This window comes from Choristoneura fumiferana, chromosome 8 (genome assembly GCF_025370935.1).
Source record: "Choristoneura fumiferana chromosome 8, NRCan_CFum_1, whole genome shotgun sequence".
Classification (NCBI taxonomy): Eukaryota; Metazoa; Arthropoda; class Insecta; order Lepidoptera; family Tortricidae; genus Choristoneura; species Choristoneura fumiferana.
The window spans coordinates 7742096-7766735 of record NC_133479.1 but is presented as its reverse complement, the minus strand read 5'-3'; the positions used below and the strand labels follow the sequence as shown (position 1 = coordinate 7766735).

Genomic DNA, 24640 nt, shown 5'->3' with positions numbered 1-24640 from the left:
ATAATAAGGCGTAAACCCATGCCAAAGCCAAAATGTACAGAGTATGATTTATTTTGTAATATCTATCATCTTTACAAAATAAATTCATATTATTAAATAATTAAAGCTACCGTTTCATTGAAATACTATTTCTGCTTCAGGTTTTGTACAGGCTTTCGCTAGATTTGACAACTCTATCTGGGGTAGTTGTTATGACACATGGGTGGAGGGAGACAAGTGTAGGTACAGTACAGACATGTATAGTAATAGGTAGTGCCACGGGAGTTGAAGTGAATGATTACACACACAGCTACATGAAGAACTGATGGCATAAAATGAGAACGAATGAAATAAATGAGTGAATGTCAAAATCCCGCTGTCATTACATGACATATATATTATGTTCTTGTGTGCATGACCTCAAATCTGGTGGCACTACCTATACTGATCCAACGCTTCAAAAATATGTTCAGACTCTCATCGTGACGTTACATATCTTTGCCTTGACTTTACGGCTGACTGGTAAAAGTTCCGTTGTGACACAGAAATTACCCCTACAGAGGTACCTACTTGTCTGTTATGCAACGTTTTTTCGGTTACGGCAATATGTATGGAAACACCTTTTTATTGTTCCAGCCAAAATGGAAAAAACGGAACCCGTATAGTTTCGCCATGTGCCTATATGTCCGTTCGTCTGTCTGTCTCTGTCGGTTCTGAATCTTGAATGAATTCAAAAGATCAAACAAAGACGCCGCTTTTTTTTTAATATACCTACCTAATATTGCAACAAAATGTCTGGCAGTTTGTACTTCTTGAATATACATACATACATATGCTAAAAATCCGTTAGCAAAAGTGCGTGGGCTCTAATTTTCAAAATCTCCTTATATTTGAGTGTTTGTTGCCATTAGGTAGGAAAAGGTATATACCTACCTAAAATCCTTTAATTTTTTTTGTTATTAATTACCATTCGAAAATGGAGATAATCCTAAGATAATCAGAGTTGAGTATGAAATGCAAAAAAAAATACCGCTGAACTGAGCTGAATTTTCACGCTGCTCAAAAATTTTATTCTAGCGCTAGATTTACATAGCTGTACTGCCCTCTTAAGAAAAAAGCCGGTATCTCAAAAAAAAAAAAACTTGAGTTGTGTATACCATATGTTGCAGAATGTCTCAAGCTACACAAAAGATACCTACCGCCTTTTGGCTTACTTAGAAGGGCAGCGTAGGTAATTTCAAAAATCGGTTTCCTTGTCCGAATCATAGCTAAAAGAGTTTGATTCTTCAACAGGTACCAAAGACTATTGAGTTGAGCGTGACGTGTGACCAGTATTGTTTAGAGCCGGCGCGCATGCGCGCGTGGTAGCTAAGCGATGGTCAGCGGTGTAAACTGAGTCCAGTTCGCTACTGCACTCCTTCAGCACAGGCTGAGGCTACGCGCTTCTGCGCGAAAATCGCGCTAATATTAGACCGCGGGAAAGCATGGCCGATAGCGACGGAGCAAATACGAACACACTTCGGGTTTTTCCGGGCGAGGTCGCGCAGGGCGGGCGGCGCGCGCCGGTCTCCCGGCCACCCTGCTTCAATACAACATAAACCATACACACAACAGCACGCACCAGGACTCAATAATAATAAATCGCATAAATTCAATATACTCTGTAACACCATCTCACTGTGGAATGTGCGCGATTTTACCAAACGTCCGGGATTGATGGATATCTGAAATGTGAAACAGCTGACCACTCGGCGCATCACAACAGGTAATGAAATGTTGTCTTGTCATGTTTGTTTTAGCAACTGAAAATTGCGAATTAAATCTACCTGTAACCATTGTTTGAATGCCCCAAGAAGATAACTACGGGTGTATTCAAGTAAACCAGTTATTTTTTGAATCAGTGACATATTGCAACCATTTGTTTAATCATTAATCATTTTATGTTTGCATGGTGTCTGTCATCCTTAGTTCGTACTACTCACGTGTTTAATTAATTTAAATATTGTATGCTGTTACACCTGGGAAGTAAATCGTGCGAAAATCACCCTTCAGAGATGGTTGCCATTGCCACGAAACATGAAAGCGATTCACAGAGTTATTTACCATAAAATACTGTGAAATGAAATGTAAAGTGCTTTTCATTCTGGTATGGTTTTTTTTTCAATAAACACCTAGATATAAAATAGATTCTTATAGTATGAGTTAGTAAATTTTAAGTATTTACATATAAGTAGCTTTTATAACAAGTACTACTAACAGCGTAGTTTGGGGTTCACTGTATACTAATACCACTGTATAATACCACTGTATAAGTATACAGTGGACCCCAAGCTAGGCTGAGCCTGTATCTTGGGGCAAATCTCTAACATGTCCCACCGGTCCTACAAATATGAGTCGTATCAGATATTATACACGCTTTGTTGTGTCAGATATTGTTGCTGGTGACTGTACAATCAACAAAAAGTACAGTCTCCAAAACATCTTACTTTAGAAGTGATATTAGAAAAAATGTGTTGCTTGAAACTCTGAAATCTTAAATCACTGGATAATAATGGTCGTGCCAATGTCATAATCGTAATGACTCGACGTCGATATGTATTACCGTTTAAACATTATGTATTCTCTGTGAATGTTTTCGTGACACAGTTATCGCTGAAGTAATAAATAAAAGTTTTTTTAATTAGGCTCCGTGAGCGATAGCATCAAGCATACATACATAGCTGATAAAAATACAAAAAACCAATTGCAGTTGTAAACATTTCTGAAAAAGTACTTATCCTGTTTTAGTTAAAAATCATGGGAAGTTTCCGAAAAATTCCTCAATTTTGGGAAGTTTCGTTTGGCACTTCATTAATTTTAGCATACGCAGTGCCACGAGAGTTGAAGTGAATGATTACCACAGCTACAACATTTGTGTAATGACGGCAGGATTTTGACATTTACTCATTCATTTCATTCATTTTTGTGTAATCTTTTTGTAGCTGTGTGCGTAATCATTAACTGTAACTCTCGTGGCACTATCTATATCTGCCTTGCGAGGTCTCTCTAAACCACGCAAATAGCCACTAGTTCCTATGATCTGCGTTGTCTTTTTCACGACCTCAATATTAAACATGCTTTACATTATCACATTGTTTATCTTACTACTAACTAGCTTCTGCCTGCCACGCGCCGCAAGAATTCGTTTGTCGCTAATTCGCTAGTATCTTACTAATATTATCTTACTAGTCTTACTAAGTTAATATTATAAACGCGAAAGTTTGTATGGATCGATGTTTGTTACTCTTTCACGCAAAAACTACTGAACGGATTTGCATGAAATTTGGCATACAGGTAATATACTCGTATACCCTGGATTAACATATCCTTTTCATATACTTTTTATCCCGATAGTCCCACGGGATAGGGATAAAATCTCGAAATAACAACCGCTGGGCTTAGAGTCATGAAATTTGGTATGTGGGTAGCTGGACGTATGGAATAATACATAGGCTACGGGATAGGGATAAAATCTTGAATTTTCACTGGGTTTAGAGTCTTGAAATTTTTAAACAGTTGAACACAACCACAATGAAGATCACGATATAAATTTTGATATTTCCCAGGGGAATTTTGTAAAATCCCGGAATTTCAATTGTAACTACCAGATCGAATAGTTTACGCGTGTGAAGCCGCGGGTAAACTCTAGTTATAAATAACTTTGTTATTATCCAGCAATAAAAAGTGTCCAATGTTCATCTAGGTTACTTATCTATGTACGTGTGTCAAATTTCGTAGGGGAGGCCTATGTCAAGCAGTGGACATTCCGCGGCTGATAATATGTCATTATATCATTGACCAGGTGATAATGTTAAATTGCATTCATATTAATTCAGTCCTTTTACCCCCTGTTTCACCATCCAAACAAAACAAACAGAGACGGCATCACATTTATCCGTCAGTTAAAATTAATCAATGGGTGGTGAAACAGCCCCATAGTGTAACAAATAATAAACACTTAACAATTTGCATTTTCTTGAAGAGCTGTGAATAAAAGTGCACTAATATTTTTAATTCGAAGTGAGTAGATTCTATCCTAAACATCCTTATATTTTATAACCATGCCACACGGTATTATTAGGTAAGTATTAAATAAACATTTTGTTGACGTTAGGACCCAAAGAGCCTATGAACGGGTTATTCCCTAATCGTAATTCTAAGTATTGTTATGTACCACAGTGTATGAGTGTGTGTGCCTGTCCTGGTTTCTTATCGGATAAATTTTACATAAATAAAACTCTACTATACCCGTAGCTCTATTTCGCAGGGAATGATCTATATGTCCTACGTACATATTGCTAGCATAAACAAAACATTATTCGAGATTAACTTAGTAGGACACCTTAAATTAAATTTAAGTAAAAGTCAAGTTCCCATTGAATCGGGATACCCTGACTTGGATAAAAGAAGCTACGTAGCTAGCTTACATAAAGCTTAGAGAAGTTGGCGAAAACAAATTTATTTAATTTAAATTACAAAACGTACCAAGTAAAGTATTTATTGTAGTTAAGTCTTGATCGGCCTGACGTTGCGCCCGACCTGAAGGAATGGAGATCTAGAGAAAGAGTCTGTTGGTACTGGCTACGCCCCTCTAAATGATATTGTCTATGTCTTTACCCTTTTCTTAATGTGTTGTTCTCCTTGTCAACTCCTTGTCATCAATAATTTAAGTAAACCGTTGCTATACAAAACTATATTCTTTACACATGTACAGTCAAGGGCAAAGATATCGACACGGCCAAAATTACAAAAATATGTATACACGGCCTTAATGTTAAGTGCATAAAGTCGTGTATACATATTTTTGCAACTTGGCCGTGTCGATATCTTTGCCCTTGACTGTACATAGATGTCAATGTCTTTACATGTAATCACCGATCCAAATACCCTAAAAGAGGCTCCTTCCAGATGTGGAAAGAACACGATCATGAAAATGCACCTTTTTACTACTAGTAGATAGTAAGAAATACATATACCTAACGGTTTATAGCGTATATTACGCCGTAATATCTAACTAAATTATAACAAATTCAAGCTCATTTCAGGACGAATGCTTACAGGTCGACTGGAAAATTAGCAGTTTCTCAGTAAAATTACTACTTATTCAAGGTAATAAAGACTTAAAAAAGGCTTAAAAAGCTTACTATGAAATAATGATGAGTCAACCAATTGCAATTAAACAACTAAGCCGCTGAAACAAAAACAAAACGTAATAAATGAACGTTGCGTTTGGATTGGAAAACAAATGACTATATCGTTGACCTTTACATGTTTGTATTTGTTTACTCGTATTTCTTAGTCAATGGCATATTAAGTTTATATGAAAAGCATGCATCTATGCAAACATTAACATCTCCATAAAATATTAAAGATACAGTGTGAGTTGGTACGAGGGGCGGCTGTTGATGCTAAATCTCTCCAACTCTTTCCTTACTAATACCTAAGGCTTCAGCTATTTACCAAACCTTAATTCTCCGATCCTCTAATACTAACTTCTTGATTCTTTCAGTATTTTCTTCAGTCACAACCGATATTGGCCTCCCTGAACGAGGATCGTCTTCGATCGGCTTCTGTCCAAGTTTAAAAAGTCGACTCCATTTTTAACAGTGGCATGAGAAGGGCCTGATGCGCCGTAAATACTAGCCATTTCTTCAAAAATACTTTTCCGCAATTTGTCACTTCGTGAGAAACTTAATGATATGCGTTGATAATTCACACATAATGACCTTTATCGTCGGATATCTCGAGATGTAATAAAAGAAACATGCCATTTGTTTCTTTTAATTATTTATTTTTTAAATGGTCTTTTTAGTGGCCAGTACCGCTAACACATGCAACCTCAAAGTACCTTAGGCTTGGAACTTTTCAGCCACCCCTCGTGGTTACCAAACAATAATCGAAAATATAAATCTATCCCACTACACTAATATTATAAATGCAAAAGTTTGTAAGTATGTTTGTACAAGTGGTACAAGCGATTTAGATGTAATTCGTCAAACAGATAATTAGAGTCCCGGGGAAGGACACAGGATAGTTTTTATCCCGGAAAATTGCATAGTTACCGAGGGATAGCGATTAACGAATTATAAGCGGATGGAGTCGCGGGCAAGAGCTAGTGTCATAAAAATCAGCGCTGAATTTTACGATCAATGTCTATTCATGTCTGGCTAACAATGTATAACTTTTTGTACTACCCTTGTCCCTTACTTTGCTAAGTACTACTTAATTTATTGGCATGAACTTTTAACTGTTCTCAATTTTAATTACTTGATTTTGTAAAAAAAAAAAAAAAAGGACAATCACACCAATGAGGGCTACGATTGAATTCACAGGCGCTAGTGTAGCGTGAGGTCTCCGAAATGTCAAATCTCATAGTTTTTGGTGAGCTTCGCATAAGTGCAATATCTGAAATTAACTATGGCAAATAGCAATGAACGACTTACAGTTTTGTCTTTCGGAAATGTGTGCAACACTGACATGCTCATGGTACGGTTTTAAGGGTATAAATATGATTTTAATCTAAATTCAGCCCGTATAACAGATGAAAGCCACACTTAAAAAACGCAACACCATCTAGTAACGATAGCCCTCATTGACCTAGTCCCAAAGTAAGCAGCAAAGCCCAACGATAGAAAACATATTTCTGAGGTTTTTAGGGTTCCGGAGCCAAAATGGCAAAAACGGAACCCTTATAGTTTTGCCATGTCTGTCTGTCTGTGTGGAAAATTTAAAAAAAAACAGGTTGGAAGTACTTATATAAACTTACAAGGAAAACTATAACGGGTAAGTTTGCTTGAGAATTATTAGTAGTTTAAGAGTAAATAGCAGCCTAAGGTTAAAATATACCTAAACTTGGAAGATTTCGTATAAAATACGAAATCCTTAGAAAAATATTACTTAACTTTTTCTTAATGACTACGGAACCCTATTTTGGGCGTGTCCGACACGCTCTTGGCCGGTTTTCATACGGTTTACTAATGTTTCGGCAAATAACGTTTGGCAACCTGTTTCGTTTCGCAACTTTTCGTTTCCCAACTGTTTAATATTTCTGAAACTGTAAATCATCATCCCAGCCTATATACGTCCCACTGCTGGGCACAGGCCTCCTCTCAGAACAAGAGGGCTTGGGCCATAGTTCCCACGCGGGCCCAGTGCGGGTTGGGAAACTGTAAATATTTCAAGATTTTTATAAAACTAACCTAACCTAACCTAAAGGGACACGAAGGCCCTGAAATATTTACAGTTTTAGAGTTTGCGAAATGAAACAGGTTGCCAAACGTTACGTTGCGAAAAGGCAGTACTCGTTTCATACAAATTTCTGCCCCTACACGGGAATCGAACCCGGGACCTCAAGCTTCGTAGTCACCTGACCTACTAACCTCTAACCACTAGGCCATCTGGTCGTCAAACACACACATTATGCACACTAATATAAATAATTTGATGTGATAAGATAATATAGCAAATACATTACGTGAAACTACCTATACGCTGAAAAATAGATGAATGAATCTAAATTTGAAATGCCTTAAGCATAAAATTAGAACATCCCATAAAATTAACTGAATTCAGGTGTAACACGTGACACTTGTATCAAGTAACTACTCAGGTTAATCCATAATAGTAGAGCACTCTATTAATTGCTGATGTTTTATATGACTTAATTATGGAAGTAGAAATAAAGTAATATAGTTATTTCTAGCGTCTTATTTTAGCGAAATGAACACTATATGACAAAGTAGGCGGATACCTATGTTTTCTGACACGAGCGCAAGTGTCGTCGTTATGGTAGGTACTTGAATCATATTATTCTGTAACATACGCAGCTGTTTTTTTTTCAGAGGTCGTGAAGGCGATTTGATATAGTTCTTGAGGCGTAAGTCGGGGTATACCTTAAAATTAAAAAATTGAATGCGTAAACGTTCCTAAGAAGGAACAGTCAGTAATCATTATAAAATAATAAAATTCCATTAAGTTACATAGAAATCATCGACGCAGAAGGCGTGGAAAATAAAAGCTTACACATTATTAGGTTAGGTTTAGAATTCTCAAGAATATGACCTAACATAGTTCGATGATGTCGTTTGCATTACTTAAGCTCATGATTAACTACGGTGTTATTCTGTTAAACAAACTTTATCAAAACTCCGAAGTTATTCCGTATTTGGTTTGCATTTAATGTCACTCTTCATTTATAAACATTGCAATTTTTTTATTATTGTCACAAAATCGGGATATTGCTAGTAAATCAACAATGTTGTTTGAAAATTGGTTTGTCTTCCATCTTTATATTATTCAACACTCTTATTAAATTCCCATGTAAGTTATAATGTAAAATAATAATGTAAACAAATCTTGTTTTTTACCTACTTATCAGTTTCAATTGTCCATTTGATTTGATAATTGTGTACTTATTACGTAATTCAATGGCAATCTATCTATACATATAAAATGCTTTGTCCTGAATGACTGACTGACGGATCAATGCACAGCCTAAACCGCAGATTGTAGAGACCTGAAACTTGGAGGGTGTGATCTTTGTATGACGTAGGCATCCGACAAGAAATGATTTTCCGAAATCCTACCCCTAAAGGAATGAAAAAGGGGGGCAAAGTTTGTATGGGACAACGTGATTCCTTGGTCCAATCTACTTCAAATTTTTTATAAACATTCATTAACAGAACTGATAGCAGATGTGTTTCGAATTTTATTGAAATTCATCCCCTAACGCGGTTAAAAGGGGGTAGAAAGTCATTTTAGGGGTGATTTGCTTCGAAATTGATATCAATACTTCTTAGTGCTTTTGATTTAAATTAGAAATTGCAATTTATTTTGACACAGTCATGTTTGAAAACTCAATCAGATTTTATTCAAAAAAGGTTGAACTCACATAAAAGCTTGGAGCAATGCAAATACTCTTTCAAATTGGAATGTCTTCAAAATCACCTTACTATAATATTAGTACCGGATTTGAAAGTTTCTAAGCTTTAGAGAAGTTAAATGCAATTTTAGGATATGGCCTCATATATGGACGTAAAGTTCGAAATTTGAAATAATAAGGACTAGAACATTTTGATTATAAAGAGGTAAAGTTTGTAAGGTTGTAGGGGGAAATCTCTGGATATACTGAACCGATTTAGATGAAATTCGGTAGTTACATAGATAGATTGAGTCCTGGAGAAGGATATAGAATAGTTCTTATCCCAAAAATTGCATAGTTCCCGCGGGATAGCAATAAACGGAATATTCGCGGGCGGAGCCGCGGGCTAAAGCTAGTATAAAATAGAGAGAGCCTAGAGTACAATAAGCCATAAGGAAATTTAATCCTAAAAATTGACTTAGCTTAATTCTGTGTTAAATCATTCTACTGAAAATATCGATGCAGTAAAGTTGAGACTAAGTTTTATTAAGTTTTTCGTATCGAATCAGTCGCCAGACGGTCACTGGAGTCATGGTAATTATTGACGTAATAGTGACGTTTGCATAGCTATATATCCAGTAAACTTAACGCTAAAATACCGGCAGGTATGGGAGGTCTTACCATATAATTGATAAGGATTACTCATTGCCTTACCACAAAACTTTATTAATGCTACTATAACACTGAGGGAGCAGGACAAAGTAATACTTTGAACATAAGAGCGTCTTTTTCTATCGTTTTGTTTCCTTAGTAAAGACAACTTTGTGGTACGGAGTCAGCGTATTCGTCATACGTTATGAACCTACACTAACCGCAAAGTTTATGGAAAAGTTCGGAATCAGTTTAAAACTCTGAACCACGTTTCTGTTTAGAAAACTTTCCTATTTGACGAATGGGATGATGAATATGGTCTAATAAGGGATATGTATAAATCCAGGGATCAAGCGCTTAGTCCTCACAGTATGATTGTTGTTAGCGTCGAGTGAACAAGTATACAAATGTTGAAGATTTGCCATGTAAGTGTGTTTGTTATGTTTGCGCGTTCTCAAGATCTGGTGCAAGTGGGTATTATAGGTAGTTGGAATTTGCAGTGAATTTAAAAATATGGTAGAGCTAACTGTTAAGCGGGGTCCCGAGGTGTAAACTACTTTAGTGCTTGTAAATATGCTTCTTGTGGTAACTTTGAGACACAGGTTCGAATCCTGTTTGCACTACCTGTTTTAAGATATAAGTACATAGTTTAAAATGTAATAAAAATCCAGCTCTTGCCCGCGATTTTGTCTTCGAATATATATTTTTTTCGATACTTCATCAGTTATGCAGTTATGCATTTTGGGATAAAAAGTGTTTCATGTATAAACCCAGGTTACATGTGCCTTAAATTTCATCCAAATCCGTTGGGCTGTTTTTGCGTTATGGAGAAAAAAAAACCTATATTAGTAGGAAATATTAAGTAGGATGAGTAGAGTGAAGTAAATCGATGTTGAATGTTCATGATGACGTTTGGTTGGCGAGCCAAAACTACTTTGGCACTTGTACATGTTTCGAGGCCGCTTAAACAATTCTATAAATCACTTTGTTTGCATCTTTTCAGGAAGTAACTTTACACATCGATTTGATAATAGCCTCAGAGTGACCGAAACGGTTTGACGGACAGACAGCCGTCACAACGCATCGAAACATCTTTACAATAATACAACTTAATATTCAAAAATAATGCGTACACTTATACAGAGTGAGATAACTTAGTTTGTTATTCAAAACATTGTTAGCCATGTTCAAGATATTAAAAATGAGTTCGTGTAACGATGTTTATTTTCAACCTCACGCAGGAGATGATTCACAATACTTCTCAAGAGCGCGAAATAACTAAGCGCTTAAAAAGACTATGAATCAATCGCCATAAAATGTATATCGCTCACATCGCTAAGTATATCGACCTTACATCTTTATGGTCGATCGGGCGACGATCCCTGGACGTTCAAAGCCCATAAACCATAGCAAAGTGTCACCTCTCATGTGCCGAATGTTAACTACCACCAAATCACCGACCTTCCTCTAGTTCAGTCAATATAAACACATAAAACTACATGTCCAAATAAAATCGCAGAAAATGTGATCTGATCTATTACATGTCTTAAATATTCATTATATGATACATATCGTGCGGCGCTTTAAATAAAGTCATGGAAATAAAATAGTTCATGAATTATAGTTACTTTATTTGTCATTCGCTCAACGTCTGACCGCAATAACCTTCGGCAATATTTTATACACTAGTGATTTGATTATAAAACATGTTTTTGTTTAAAAAAATCCTTTTTAATAAAAGATTTTTTTCTGACTGTACTTTTTGTTGACTGTATTTGGATTTTTATCCAAACTTCATTATCTGTACTAGCTTTTAAGTTGATGCCATTGAAGATTTGGGGACGTCCTGCAAAGACAATCCTGACCGGACCACCAGAATTTCTCTACCAGATTCTTAGTAATATTACATATATTTAGAAATTTACTTAACTGTGCCAAATTTCAGCTAGAATACCAGGAAGTGGTCAAAAATGTTTTGCAAAGTTTTAAACCACAATCAAAAAATCCCAATCATTAATTTATTACAAAGTATGTGTCAATATTAAAGAAAAACAGTTCTATTTAAATTAAAAATTGTTTTGTTTCTGAGAATTCTGTCCTATAATTATTGGTCAATGTTGTCAACAATCCTGCTAGCATTAACTCGGTAAAGGGCGAATGAATATTTAGCGTTTTTGCAGCGGTTTTTAATCATTTTAGTGTCTTGGCAGATGTTATTAAAAGGGGTCATGCGCAGGGTTATTTTTTATTAAAATTAAGGACAATACCAATGATAAATTTAGCGTGATTAAAATGGTCGCGATTTGTCTTTCTGCTCTGCTTAATAACTGGGATGCTAATAACGTTTATCTGAGCGGTTAAAACGCTCGAATATTCGCCCTTAAACGTAAAACATGTAAGTAGCCGTTACTTCTCAGATTAGGAGCATGTTCGGTTTACGGGTTAGTCTTGACCTAGTTCTCGGTATGTAGGGCGGGAGCCCAGCCCGCCCGCCCTGTGCTCAACGTGTTAACTAAAATACTCTACCAAATTCTCTCTCACACCATTTCAGCAAGAAACAGGGATAACCAACAGCTACGCAGTAACTTAAACATTCCTTGTTACCAATTTGAATTTAACCTCGCCAGTTCTCGCGTAGGTACTTTATGAAGAACAAATTAGTACTAAGAAACAGCTGAATGTACTTTATTAATCACAAATGGTTCATTTAATAAATCATTTTAGGGATGTGGAAATGATATTCAAAATAACAAAGTTAGTGACCCACGTCTAGGTCTTAAAGTAAACCTGTAAAAAAAGCTATGACTGGAATGGAGGTTAATATGGTGTCAGTGTAGAGTGCTTCAACCATTCAGCGTTATAAATAAAGTTCAGTATTCAGAGGAAAGCAATCCATTAGGAGTTTAATAGTGCATTGGTGTACAGTGGCCTATTTCTTAGAGAAAATACAAACTGAGTCATGGATGCACAGAAAAACCAGAAAAAGAGACCAGCGCTGGTCTTTTTCTGGTTTTTCTGTGCATCCATGTCTCAGTTTGTATTTTCGATATGATTTCACGGGATACCCGTAAAAGTAACAAATTTGGAGTTGAAATAAAAAATACAAAAAGACTCCAAAAAACCAATCATATTTCTTAGAGCTTTGCACTTGGATAAGAGGCGTCTTTCTCGCAAACTATACACAGCTGAGTATGACGCAGTTAAGAACGGTTGATTTGGCAAGAAAGTAAAAATATGATATCGTTTTGGCAAGGCTTCCTCAATGATACCGGGAAGATAATATTTTTTCGGTCGCAACCTGCGACGCTCACGTAAAGTATAACAGTGAGTTAAATACTTGAGCGTGTACGGGCGAGAATATTTAACTTATTTGTTACGAGCTCGTTTCACGTCGTTTGCGTCTTTTGTAGCCTTTATGTATTTTGCCCAATTTGGCGCTAACTTGAGACGTTAACTGCCTTAGAGGTCGCGTTGTAATTTGTATAAACTAAATTACAATACTCTGTTGATGTTACCTATCTGCGTATTCAATGACAAGCCCACTGCAAAAGGTCTCATTATGAAATTTAAATATTGTACCTAAATAAATACTTCTACGATCTAAAACCGGTAATGTTTGTTCGTTTCATTTACCGTCTCAAAGCGTTGTAAAAATCTATAGGCAATATTAAAAGAAATGTCCATAATTCGTCTCTTAACGCGACTAATCTTTCTTGTGGTCATCAAGGTAGATTGAACAAATCGTAATTTCAGTTTTCCTTTAATTAAATCAAATAGAAATACAGCGAGAGCCTGCGCAGGCGCCGCCACGTTGCAGAAGCCGGTGTTGAATCACGACGCATTCATTTCCGCATGTCGCGAGCTATTTCCGAGCCACTCCAGCCGCGATCTCGGTGTTTTGGTCATACTGCTAAATAAAACATGCTTACAAAGTTTAAGCACACCTAGTAAAGTGGTTAGAGAACCTGACTATGAAGCTTGAGGTCTCGGGTTCGATCCCCAGGTCGGGGCAGATATTTGGGTGAATAATACGAAAGTTTGTTCTCAGGTCTTGGATATTTATAATATGTATTTATAAGTAACGTACTATGTATTTAAATATAGAAGTATGTTTATTCCGTTGCAGATATAGGTAGCAAAAGTTTTGTTTAGTTTGGAAAGTTTAATTTTATCATAGTTTTGTTTTGAGTTGAAACGCTTTCTGACTAGGTGTATAAAAAACTGACTAGATTCTGCATAATTTCCTGAAAAAGTATTAGTACTTTTCCCGAAACTGTAATCCACGTAAATTACTAGCCGATGTTCTACTGATAGCACACCCGCGTTATCACAATCAATCAATCATATCAATTCCATTCGTGCTTTCTTATCTTTGACAGCTTCGTATTTCGGCAACCGTGACCCTATTTCATTTCCAGCATACAGCTGGAGCTTTTCCCGTAATTGTTCGTAAATGAAATTGTTTCCCGCAAAAATCTTTTGCAGAAAACATTTCGATTTTCATAACCAGAGTGACACCAGCGAGTGAGGTGATATAACTTCGTTCGGAAAATTGGTTTGCGCGAGCCTCATAGGCGATGATACTGGTAATGCTTTAACTGTAACCCAATAAAATGCTACCGCTCAGTTACTACATTACATTGCCTAGTATAATTATGATATCTAAGATTGAGGTTTTAAAGATACCTTGATAGGCGAGCAAGGTTGCAGCCACTCACCGCAGTTATCGTGGTCAGTAATTGGTATTAATGCGCATACGCCATTGAGTTAAACAACTAGGATACACGCCTGAGCACCGAATGTGAGGGCGCCGTCGAACCGTGTCTGTTCCATAATAATCTTTACATAATTTGACTTTCTTTGGTAATTAATTAATACATAATAATATCAAACATAACTACAACCTTATCAGTGTTCATACTGTTTCGTTGGACTTGGGATAACATACTCGTACGTTTTAAAAAGTACGTTCTTTAAAGGATTTTGATTTTGAAACGCAGTTATCGAGGTTAGCCACTGAGCTTTCTAAACCGCTTACAATTTTCTTCCATTGCAAGGGTTTAAAGGCTGTAGTTCATTGATAGAAACTAGCTGGCAATTAACTTTAATAATAATAACGTCACAGTCATTATTAACGGTCAAATTATAAAACTTACAAACATATAAGAGAGACGTCATAAAAACTGTTTATTTTTAATATTCTTTTGCCAAATATGAGTGTTATAAATTAAGAACTTTTACACTGATTCACTGCGCATAATTAATTATCTTAATTCTTGATAACCTATCTTTTAAACAGTATAAGTATCTTGGGGAAATTAATTTTAATGTTCTCTTAAAGTTAACGGAAATCAAAGATAACACGGTGTATAAATTAAATGCACAAATATAATCGCAAGTTTCCAAGTTACGACAGCCAGGAAGCTTTCATCATGCAGATCAGATAAGCGGACGTCTGACTGCACTGTATTGTGCGATTCTAATAGACTACAGAGAGAAACGCATTTGCGCTTTCGTAACATTGCACACATGGATTGCTGCCTCTATATATAGGACAATTCCAAGCCCTGCCATAAAGCTACGCGAATGTATGTGGGTCACAGGGAGTTATCACAAATAACCGAGCATCGTAAATGTCCCTGCAGTTTCGACATCTATGTCGGAACGTTACTTTCAATAAAATTCGAAGAAATCTTCGCCAACTGAACCGATGGTGCAACAAGAAAAATCTAGGGCACTGGACCTGCGACAGCTGCTCCGAATATTTCCATCTATTTGATTCCATCCTCTCGAATTCTCAATTATATAGAACACGGAAACATGGCAGTGATTTATATGACTATTTTGATTCAGTTTTAATTCCTTGACTGCCCGATGTTTTTGATTGGTCGAATAAAGGGTTTCGCTTTGTTTAGCGCTGAGGGGCTACTACGAAATTAGAAAATCGAAGTTCGTATCGTACCGTCCCGTTCACTCTCGTATTGAATAATATAAGCGCCAGCGGGACGGTAAGATACGAAGTTCGAATTTCGCACTTCGTAGTACAGAGCCAGGATCTCGCGTCGTGCGTTTGTATATTTTTGTTCAGCATCAGGAATGCATGCAGTGACGCACCGCGGCACACTGACGCAAATTTCGCATAACTTGTCATTTTCCTGCTATCGAATGTTTTGATTATCTTCCGAGGAAAATTGAGTCCAGTTCTTTCGCCGAACGATTTGAATGAAATTCAGCTCGCCAGAGTAAAGTAAATGATTTATTGTTTGTTCCTACGCAATTTTTCTGAATACCCTTAACAAAGGCCAATCTAATCCTTGTAATAAAAAGCTCTTTGTGGAATTGTTACTTTGATATTAACTCGACCTTGAGTACTTGAAATACCTATTTTGGTAAGCTGTTGTTCAATCGACTTCAAAAAAACCGGCCAAGAGGGTGTCGAACACGCCCAAAATAGGGTTCCGTAGCTATTACGAAAAAATCAAGTAATATTTTTCTAAGGATTTCGTATTTTATATGGAATCTTCCAAGTTTAGGTATATTTTATACCTTAGGCTGCTATACTCTTAAACTACTAATAATTTTCAAGAAAACTTAGCCGTTATAGTTTTCCTTGAAAGTTTAATATACTTACTACAATCCTGATTTTTTTCAAATTATTCCACCCACCGGTTTAGATTTTAGAGGGGTTTTTGAAGTCGGTTCCATTTTTTGTCATAATTTTTTTAATTAATGCATTCATTGCTGGTAGGTATATTTATTGCAGCCATCTGAACCCACATGCGTTTTCGGCACTTGAAAGAGCCAGCCAACAGCAAATGAGTAAACTTTAGCTGTTGAATATGCTATAAAGGCGGTGTTCGATTTCTCGTGCAAAGGGGTGCTTCGGCGTCGGCCGATATCTTACAAGCGCAGCTAGTCGATCTGTCGCAGGTCATTGCATTTAAGCTAGAAACACACTGACGTCGGAGGCGGAGTGGTGCGGCGCGGCGCCCCGCCACTGATCTCTGTGTTTCAAGCTTTTCAATCGCCTATACCTACATATTCTTGCTGTGTGGCAGGTGGTAGGACCTTGTGCAAGGTCCGCCTGGATTGCTACCACCATCTTGCTCGCTAATCCTGGCGTGGAGAGTAAGACAGCCGGTGAAATTACTGGCACGTGAGGTATCCCATCTTAGGCCTCTAGGTTGGCAACGCGTCTGCAATACCCCTGGTGTTGCAGATATTTATGGGCGGTGGTGATCTCTTACCATCAGGAGACCCACTTGCTCGTTTGCCATCCAGTCGTATAAAAAAAAGTGTAGTAAGGAGAATAAAAGCTAATTTTCTACCCATTGACTTCCGTAAACAAAACCAATAAAATCACGGACAATACAGGGCGGAAACAATTACAGTGTAACAAACAGAATCTCAAATACAAACTGCCCTTGCTGTGCATTTAGCACATAGGATTCGTAATACATTACAAAGGTAATAATGATTCTTTATATGGTGTTGATGTGCGCGCAGAGGTATAATAGGGTTGCTAACGAAACTGTTTAGCGCCTGATACAGTATTCGCGTGTGCTCAGGCTGGCTGTGACGACCTCGCGGCAGTTCATTACAGGAACTTCAGTGATGTTGACACGGGCTAGATAAACATGGAGCATGTCCATCGAACAAACATCAAAACAAATAAATTGAATGTGATGGTTAAAATTTTAATGATTTCTTTGTTTAATTTCAGATCAACTGACAGTTGAAGAGAAAAAATCACAATGACGGTTGTAACGAATCCAGCCCGAACAACATCTGATGATGAGATAGAGTCAGGGCGCGATAGCGCGGCCGGCGACAGCTCTTGCCTAGAGTCGGCAGACGAGCACGCACGTCTTTATGATGACGAGAAGCAGAGCGACATCGTGTTTGTGGCTGGCATCAACGGCGACACGTGGCGCTACCCTGGCCACCGGCGCGTGCTCGCCGCCACCAGCCCCGTGTTCGCCACGCTGCTCGCCTGCAAGACCGACGTCATCGTCGTCGATTACGTCGACCGCCGCGGCTTCGAACAACTTCTGCGCTACCACTACTGCGAGCCCACGCAACTCAACTCAGTGGCCACAGCTCGCTGCGCTCTCGACGCCGCTCACAAGTTCCTCTGCGCGCCACTGGCCGAGAGATGCGCTCGTCGGCTCGATGAAATGCTCGATGCCGGAGTGGCTCTCGAAGTATTACGAGATCTACGTTATCTCTGTGCACGACTTCCCGGCGCAGCTTCAGCTCCTCCTCTGCCTGCACTCACGGACGACGTCGCTGCGCGTTCTCTAGCGCAATGCTCGCGCTGGTGCGACTCCCTGGCCCACAACGCTCTACTGGTACTCGATGACAACGCTAACGCAGCGTTAACTGATGAACGTCTCGAAGAACTAACTTACGAGGATCTCGCTTTAATAGTGAAGCGCGACACGCTTCGCGTATCGAGCGAGTTAGTTCTGGCGGAGGCGCTGTCGCGATGGGCGACGGCCGCTTGCAAACGCACCAAGCGCGAGCTGATGCCGAGCAATAAGCGAGCGGCGCTGGGCGAGCTGGCTTACTGCCCGCGGTACTTGTTGCTGTCGGGAGAAGAGTTAGACCGCGCTCTGGCGTTAGAGTTGTTGGAGCCGATGGAGCGCGCGCTGGTGACGGCGCGGGCTCGGAAGCTGTCGGCGCCGGTGCCGGTGGGCGCGGAGCAGGAGGCGCTGCTGCGGCGCTGGGCGCGGCCGCGGCCCGCCGAGCCCGCCGCGCTGCCCGTGCACCTCAGCCCGCGCTCCGAACCTCAGCCCGAGGAGCCGCAGCCCAGCAAACTCTGCGCTCGTCGCCCCAAGCGCCCCAAACAGCCCAGCTTCGCACCAGAAGAAAAACGCAAGAAACGAGGCTGCTGCGCGTGCTTCGGCGAAGGCCTCCTCAGAGCCTTCATCTGTCTGTTCGACTGAGGGCTGCACGCGTGAAGTGAATCTGATGGTGCGTTATCGATGTAAATGGCGTGGACTGAAGTGAACTGAGTGTTATGGGTGATTTTCTTCAAACCTAACGAAACTTTATAAACTTGGTTCACGTAGAAAGGAAATTATGATAGTGTAATGAGAGGTCTCGAGTCAATATTTATTATTATAGTTAATGCAAAACGATTTCGTCGGAGGACATGTCCCTTTTGTATTTTTTTACGAATTGGATATTTTTAATTCGTAGTAAAATATTTACAAACTCCTATACAATAAAATTAAGAAATGGAGGAGTACGTCAGCAAGTTCTAGGTGTTTTACCGAGTACGACACCGCTTTTATGATTTTGTTTTAGTAAAAGCTTTAGAACAGAATGTAATGCTTAGGTCAGAAGTTGGCAACTGAAAGTTGTTTGTTTTATCATATTTGAAGTCGAGTCGATAACGTAGACGCGCGTATTGTACGCGACAAATGATAATGTTGGTGTGGCGGCCCAGCCGCTCATAGTTACCGTCTATACGTTTGTCTTTATGTATGTGGTAGACACTTTTGTGTATTTTAATGTTGTGATATCTATCTGTTACTTAAATCAATCTAACTATAATTATTTTTGTGTTACAAAATTATTTTGTGTTAGGTGCTTACATATCCAATTGTGAAACAATTTTGCATTTATGAACTTATTCGAACGAATTGAAAAGATTTGGTGCACAAACACTTTTATCTAGTTATGTAAGTACATTGTTCTGTTAGTTTAATTTAAATTAAATTTTGTTGCATTTATCAACAAATATTGTAAGTTACGAAGCTTTTAAAAAGTACCTCTGAATAATTTAGTATTGAATTGTAATGAATTAGGATAATATTTCCATAATCTGATTATGATTATTGTTCTCCCTAGTCATTTTTAGGCACATATTGTACCTACCTATTTAAGTAAGTTATAGTTATAGTTTTTAAACTTCAGACTTGAACAAGTGAACAAATGCGAACTTTGCCGTTCTCAGAACAACTTTGAACAAATTGAGATCTTACAGTTTCGAGCTTTTAGATTATTCAATAATTACCTACTTACTTATTTATTTAGACTGTGCCATAAACAAATACAATCTTATTATTTCACGCAAACTATTAGTACCTACAATATGAAACATTTTGCATACTTGTTTAATTTAGCCGCATTCGCGTTATTGTATGAATTATAGTCAATTAACAAATTAGCTAAAACATCCGTCAGGATCATTCATAGAATATTTAAGCGCCTGCTGTTTTGTCGCCAATTGTCAAAGTACATAAATGTTAAAGTGATAAACATATCATCATCATCATCATCATCATCGTGGCAAAGGTCTCCTCCCAGAATGACAGCAACAGATCGTGCATGACAACTGAAAAAATCCCGTAGGTATCTCAAAGTCGATCATTTTACTGGGTGAACTTTATGAACATTATTTCAAGAGTCAATTTTGTTGACGATTGACGTATTGATTTGAGATACGATATTTTTTACAAGTAGTGACGAGATGGTCTGGTTTATGTACTCTAACTTGTTTTTTTTTTACGGTTGGCGAGGCAATGGGGCAGTTGTTTTAAAAGACAGTTTGCCAGTAAATGGTTACCTAGATACAAATTCATTTGCAATCACTTTTGTGAAAACTGGTGCTGCATGTATTATTTGAGTTAGCGTTAATAGTTTCAATCTTTTAATTGCTATACTTAACAGTACATTAGAAACTAAAATTAGCATAATAGTTTATGAACATTAAAAGTAGTAGGTACCTAACTGGACGTAATTAAGTAGGTTCCAATTTTTTTTCTGAGCCTGTATCCTTTGTAAATTCTAATGTTTAAAATGGACAGGGTTTCAAATTGTAAGTGACAAATTTATACATCGGGAATTGGGAGGTTAGTCTCCTAGCTCTAACTAGCTCTATTAAACGTAAGCTTTTATAAGATATTATTTATCTTACAAAATTTTGATTTCTCTAATATTTTGGATCGGCTCTTTTACTTCTCTATTTCAATTAACTAAATAAAAAATGACCACGTATATACTTATATTATAAAAATGTTGGAAAATAAACATAGATTTAAATTCATAAAAAATCAGTACAGTTTGTATTTGCTTCTATTTATATTCTGGATTTTTCTGACCATCTATATGACCACTTTGGTATGAACTATTCTTATAGATAAGTACGTAATTGTTTTGGTGTTTGTAAAGTAGGAACAGTTTATTATATTTTCCTTAATCTATCAAGGAAACAAAATTCCTGGAAGTAAATAAAGTTAACATTACGTTACATTTTTTTGTCCAAATTGAGAAAGATTTTATTTCTGTTTCGATAGTTTTCTTTACCGGTACGTGGAGAATAATTATGAGATACAAACAATCCTATTTAGAGTTTTTAGTGTACGTAAATGGAATAACATATGTGTTCAGCTATGAGCTGTTTATGTAATGTACCCCTCCCTCCTAATACAAATATATTGTTCAGTCTACTTCGTTGTATCATTTATGCAAAGAATGCAACCTCTAAATTGACGAATATATTTCGACTCAAAAATGGGTCCTAAATTGACAGTACCAGTGAATTACACCTCCTACATATAAATATAACAAACAAGCTAAAGTTAGCTCTTAGTTATATTACATAAATATATAGATATACATAAATTGGTATGTTGACTTTTAAGGTTTTTACAATAAATAATATTTTCTACCGAATAGTGGCTACTGGAAACTTTATGCTTGTTTAAATTTAATAAACATAGATTGATATATTATTTGAAAATATCTAATCCTACTAAAAACTGATAATGTCTTATTCAAACTTGAAATTAGCGAAATCATCGGTATACCTATCAATGTTTTACAAAAAAACCTAAGCCCACCTTCGAGCAGTCGGGTAAAAAGGAACTGTATAACCCGTCATGTTGCTTTGTTGTTTTCCCAGACTGGCGAGATCTCCGAACTATATAGCTCCCTTTCCCTTTCCCCGAGTTCGTCTTCCGGCAGAGGTGCCGGAGGGGGAGGGCTCCTAAACGAGCTCTTCTTAGACTTTAAGCTTTCAGGCTCGCTCGTGTACGCTTCAATTTTCTGGACCTTCTGTATCATGTCGATCAAAGAGTTTTCTGCCAAAGTGAGCGTCTGTCTCATGGCGAGGATGTTGTCCTATAAGTAAATTTTATTTATTAAGGCACAATGCGCAGTGTTCAACCACTAAGAATCATCGTTATTGCTTTGCTGAACCTAAGTACACCTAAATTCTATCGTCTAACATAGAAAGGGGTATTTTAGTACTATGAGGAGAGGCGACAATAGAAAGACCTCTCGATCTCATGGTAATTATATTGTACTAGCTTTTGCCCGCGGCTTCGCCCGCGTGGAATTTGGGTTATCGCGCGCTGTTCCCTCGGGAACTGTTCATTTTTCCGGGATAAAAAGTAGCCTATGTCACTCTCGGGCTCATAAACTATCTCTATGCCAAAAATCAAGTAGGTCCGTTGCTCCGTTTCGACGTGAAAGACGGACAAACATATAGATAAAAACTATCCTATGTTTTTTCAGGGTCTTCCGCTATCTCCATACCAAATTTATCTTAATCAGTTCAGTAGTTTAAGCGCGAAGAGGAATCATACAGACAGACAAACAAATTTACTTTCACTTTTGGATCTGCGCCTTACTCCTATCTGCGCTGGCCATTAAAATATACTCGTACTGACAAATAAAGTGGAATTCTACACTACTTAAGTGTTCTTGTGCTTCCATAACACAACGGTGATATTCTATCAGTCGGCGGCCGATCGTTAAATCCGCCATATCACGAAATTCCTAGGCATATGGCGCCATTTCATGATATGCCTAAAAGTTTGCCTGAGAAACAATACGGCAGATCGATTAGAGCAGCGCATTCGTCGATATTCCTAGCTCTATACCGGGTACATCGTGATATGCCGAAAAAAATAAAAACTAGATACGACGAGCGAAGCGAGGAGTGGTTAGTAGTATGAATTGTGCGAGTACTGCCTTTTCGCAACGTAACGTTTGGCAACCTGTTTCATTTCGCAACTTCTCATTTCGCAAACTCTAAAACTGAAAATATTTCAGAATTTATTTCAGGGCCTTCGTGTAGAACCCTTTAGGTTATAAAAATACTGAAATATTAAACAGTTGGGAAATGAAAAGTTGCGAAATGAAACAGGTTGCCAAACGTTATTCGCCGAAACATTAGTAAATCTGAATTGTGACCATAACACACGAGCCGAGCGAGCGAAGCGAGCGTGCCGCGACAGCGGCCGGCGAAGTGCCAGAACCGATATGGCGGCGTTTCATGATATGCCTTAGAATTTCATGATCTGCCTAAACATCATTAGGCAAATCGTTAAACGGTGAGCTCTGAACGATACGGCGGATGTCCCTTAGCCAATTCATGAAATGGTGCCAATTTTTCACGATATGCCTAGGAATTTCGTGATCTGGCGGATTTTACGATCGGCCGCCGACATATCGACTATTATACACTATACTACTATAGACTATATAGCGCAGCTCTAACGAAAAGAATAGAAAAATATAAACTCTACAATCACCTGTAAGTCAAGCATAGTATTGATCTTCGAGTCAATCTTCTCGAATTTCTCAAAAATCAACTCTCGCGAATGCCCAGTCTTCTCGAGCTCTGTGTCGATCTTCGTCGAGATCGCACGGCGAATATCCCGGAAGACTTTGTCTACTGAGCAGTCTTCTTTGGAGTCCCTTCGTTTCCTTTCTCCTGTGTTTGTGGACAATGTTCGGTATTTGTACCCAGAACTTCGGGTGGTGTAACAACTCTTGTGGAACACTTGGGACATGGCTGATTGGTTATTGTAATTGGAATTAAAATTATGATGTTTGTTTTACGAACGCCAACGGATTTATTGGCGTAAACTGGAAATTTAGATAAATTAAGTTTGTGAAATAAACTGTCTAATTTACATATTTACGTCCATGCATATTTATGATCAAAGAGTATTAGTACCTATAGAGAAGTTTATGATCAATAAAAATTAAAACTCTTTGCTGCTATTAACAGCGACATGATTTGGACTTATACCTCAGTCACCTAACACCTTCGCTCTAAGTAAAAATCAACATTAATTCAAATAAGCAATAATTTTGCATTAAAAATTAGGTCAGGTAATCTGCAAGTATATTCTTCAATAATCCACCAAAATTTATCACTGCGACAGTAAAATTATATAAATACTAATATTTAATAATTCTGTAAAAATGAGGCAAAACTGCTATACGCCTATTTACTTCATAATTTACTAGTTTTATTTATAATCTTTGTAACATATGTAAACTCCAATTCAATAGAATCTGACAATCCTGTAGACACTTCCAGCCTACTAATATAAACACCGGGCTGCCTAAGGCTTTATGATGTGACTATTATTCTTTTTTGATTCCTTTTAGATGATAATTGCAACAACAGGGACATATATAATCAAGTGTGCCCACGATAGGGTGTCTTAAATATGTAGAAAATTGACATAGTGGCATAAACGGTAGGTATAGTTACGGTTTAGGTATGCCTTTTTAACGTACCTTGAGATTTTTAGTACTTAGTTTTGCTGCTAATGTTGTATCGTTTTAACAAAATACGTAATTTCCAATAATAGTATCCTATTGTTGGCTTTTAAATGATATTTTTTTAAATCCAATTTCTTGATAATATATAACTTAAAAAAACTTCCAATTTGGTGGTGTAGAGGTATAGCACGCAGCATGGAATGCTGAGGACCTGGGTTCGATTCCCAGCGCTGGTCTCTTTTTCTGGTTTTTCTGTGCATCTATATATGTTTCGGTTTGTATTTTCGATATGGATTTTACGGGATGACCGTAAAAGTAACAAAATTTGGAGTTGAAATAAAAAATACAAAAATACTTCAAAAACCAATCTTAGAAATTAGACGTATTACGAAATAATCACTAGTGCTTTTTTTGTAATTTCCTGTTAGATGTATTGGTGGATTCAGCTTGCAGGTTTAAAAACGGAATTATTCAAACATATTTTGACAGTAAATTTACTGATAACATTTTTGCTGAAAAAAAGTCACCTATTTTAGGGTAATTTTTTTTAACCTTTCGGATCCAAATTTTGGTGGA

The 24640-nt window shown here is 37.6% G+C and overlaps 2 protein-coding genes across 2 annotated transcripts; one reads left to right on the top strand and one right to left on the bottom strand.

The window, feature by feature from the left end:
• Positions 1–1376: 1376 nt before the first annotated feature.
• On the top strand, positions 1377–20988 carry axed (BTB/POZ domain-containing protein axundead). The gene is made up of 2 exons (XM_074090934.1): positions 1377–1744; positions 17253–20988. Exon 2 carries the CDS (start codon positions 17284–17286, stop codon positions 18475–18477), a length of 1194 nt encoding a protein of 397 aa, XP_073947035.1. The 5' UTR covers positions 1377–1744; positions 17253–17283; the 3' UTR covers positions 18478–20988.
• Positions 20989–21021: 33 nt separating this feature from the next.
• On the bottom strand, positions 21022–23467 carry LOC141430302 (uncharacterized). Its single transcript, XM_074090935.1, has 2 exons — positions 23080–23467; positions 21022–21661 (listed from the first exon to the last, which is right to left on the bottom strand). The coding sequence occupies exons 1-2, from the start codon at positions 23338–23340 to the stop codon at positions 21419–21421; spliced, it is 504 nt and encodes a 167-aa protein (XP_073947036.1). The 5' UTR covers positions 23341–23467; the 3' UTR covers positions 21022–21418.
• Between the last annotated feature and the right edge of the window lie 1173 nt (positions 23468–24640).

Coding starts and splice junctions, on each gene's coding strand:
- LOC141430302 (XM_074090935.1), bottom strand. CDS start 23,340: ATGTCCCAAGTGTTCCACAAGAGTTGTTACACCACCCGAAGTTCTGGG. Junction 21,662..23,079: donor ATACTATGCTTGACTTACAG/GTGATTGTAGAG, acceptor ATTTACTTATAG/GACAACATCCTCGCCATGAG.
- axed (XM_074090934.1), top strand. CDS start 17,284: ATGACGGTTGTAACGAATCCAGCCCGAACAACATCTGATGATGAGATA.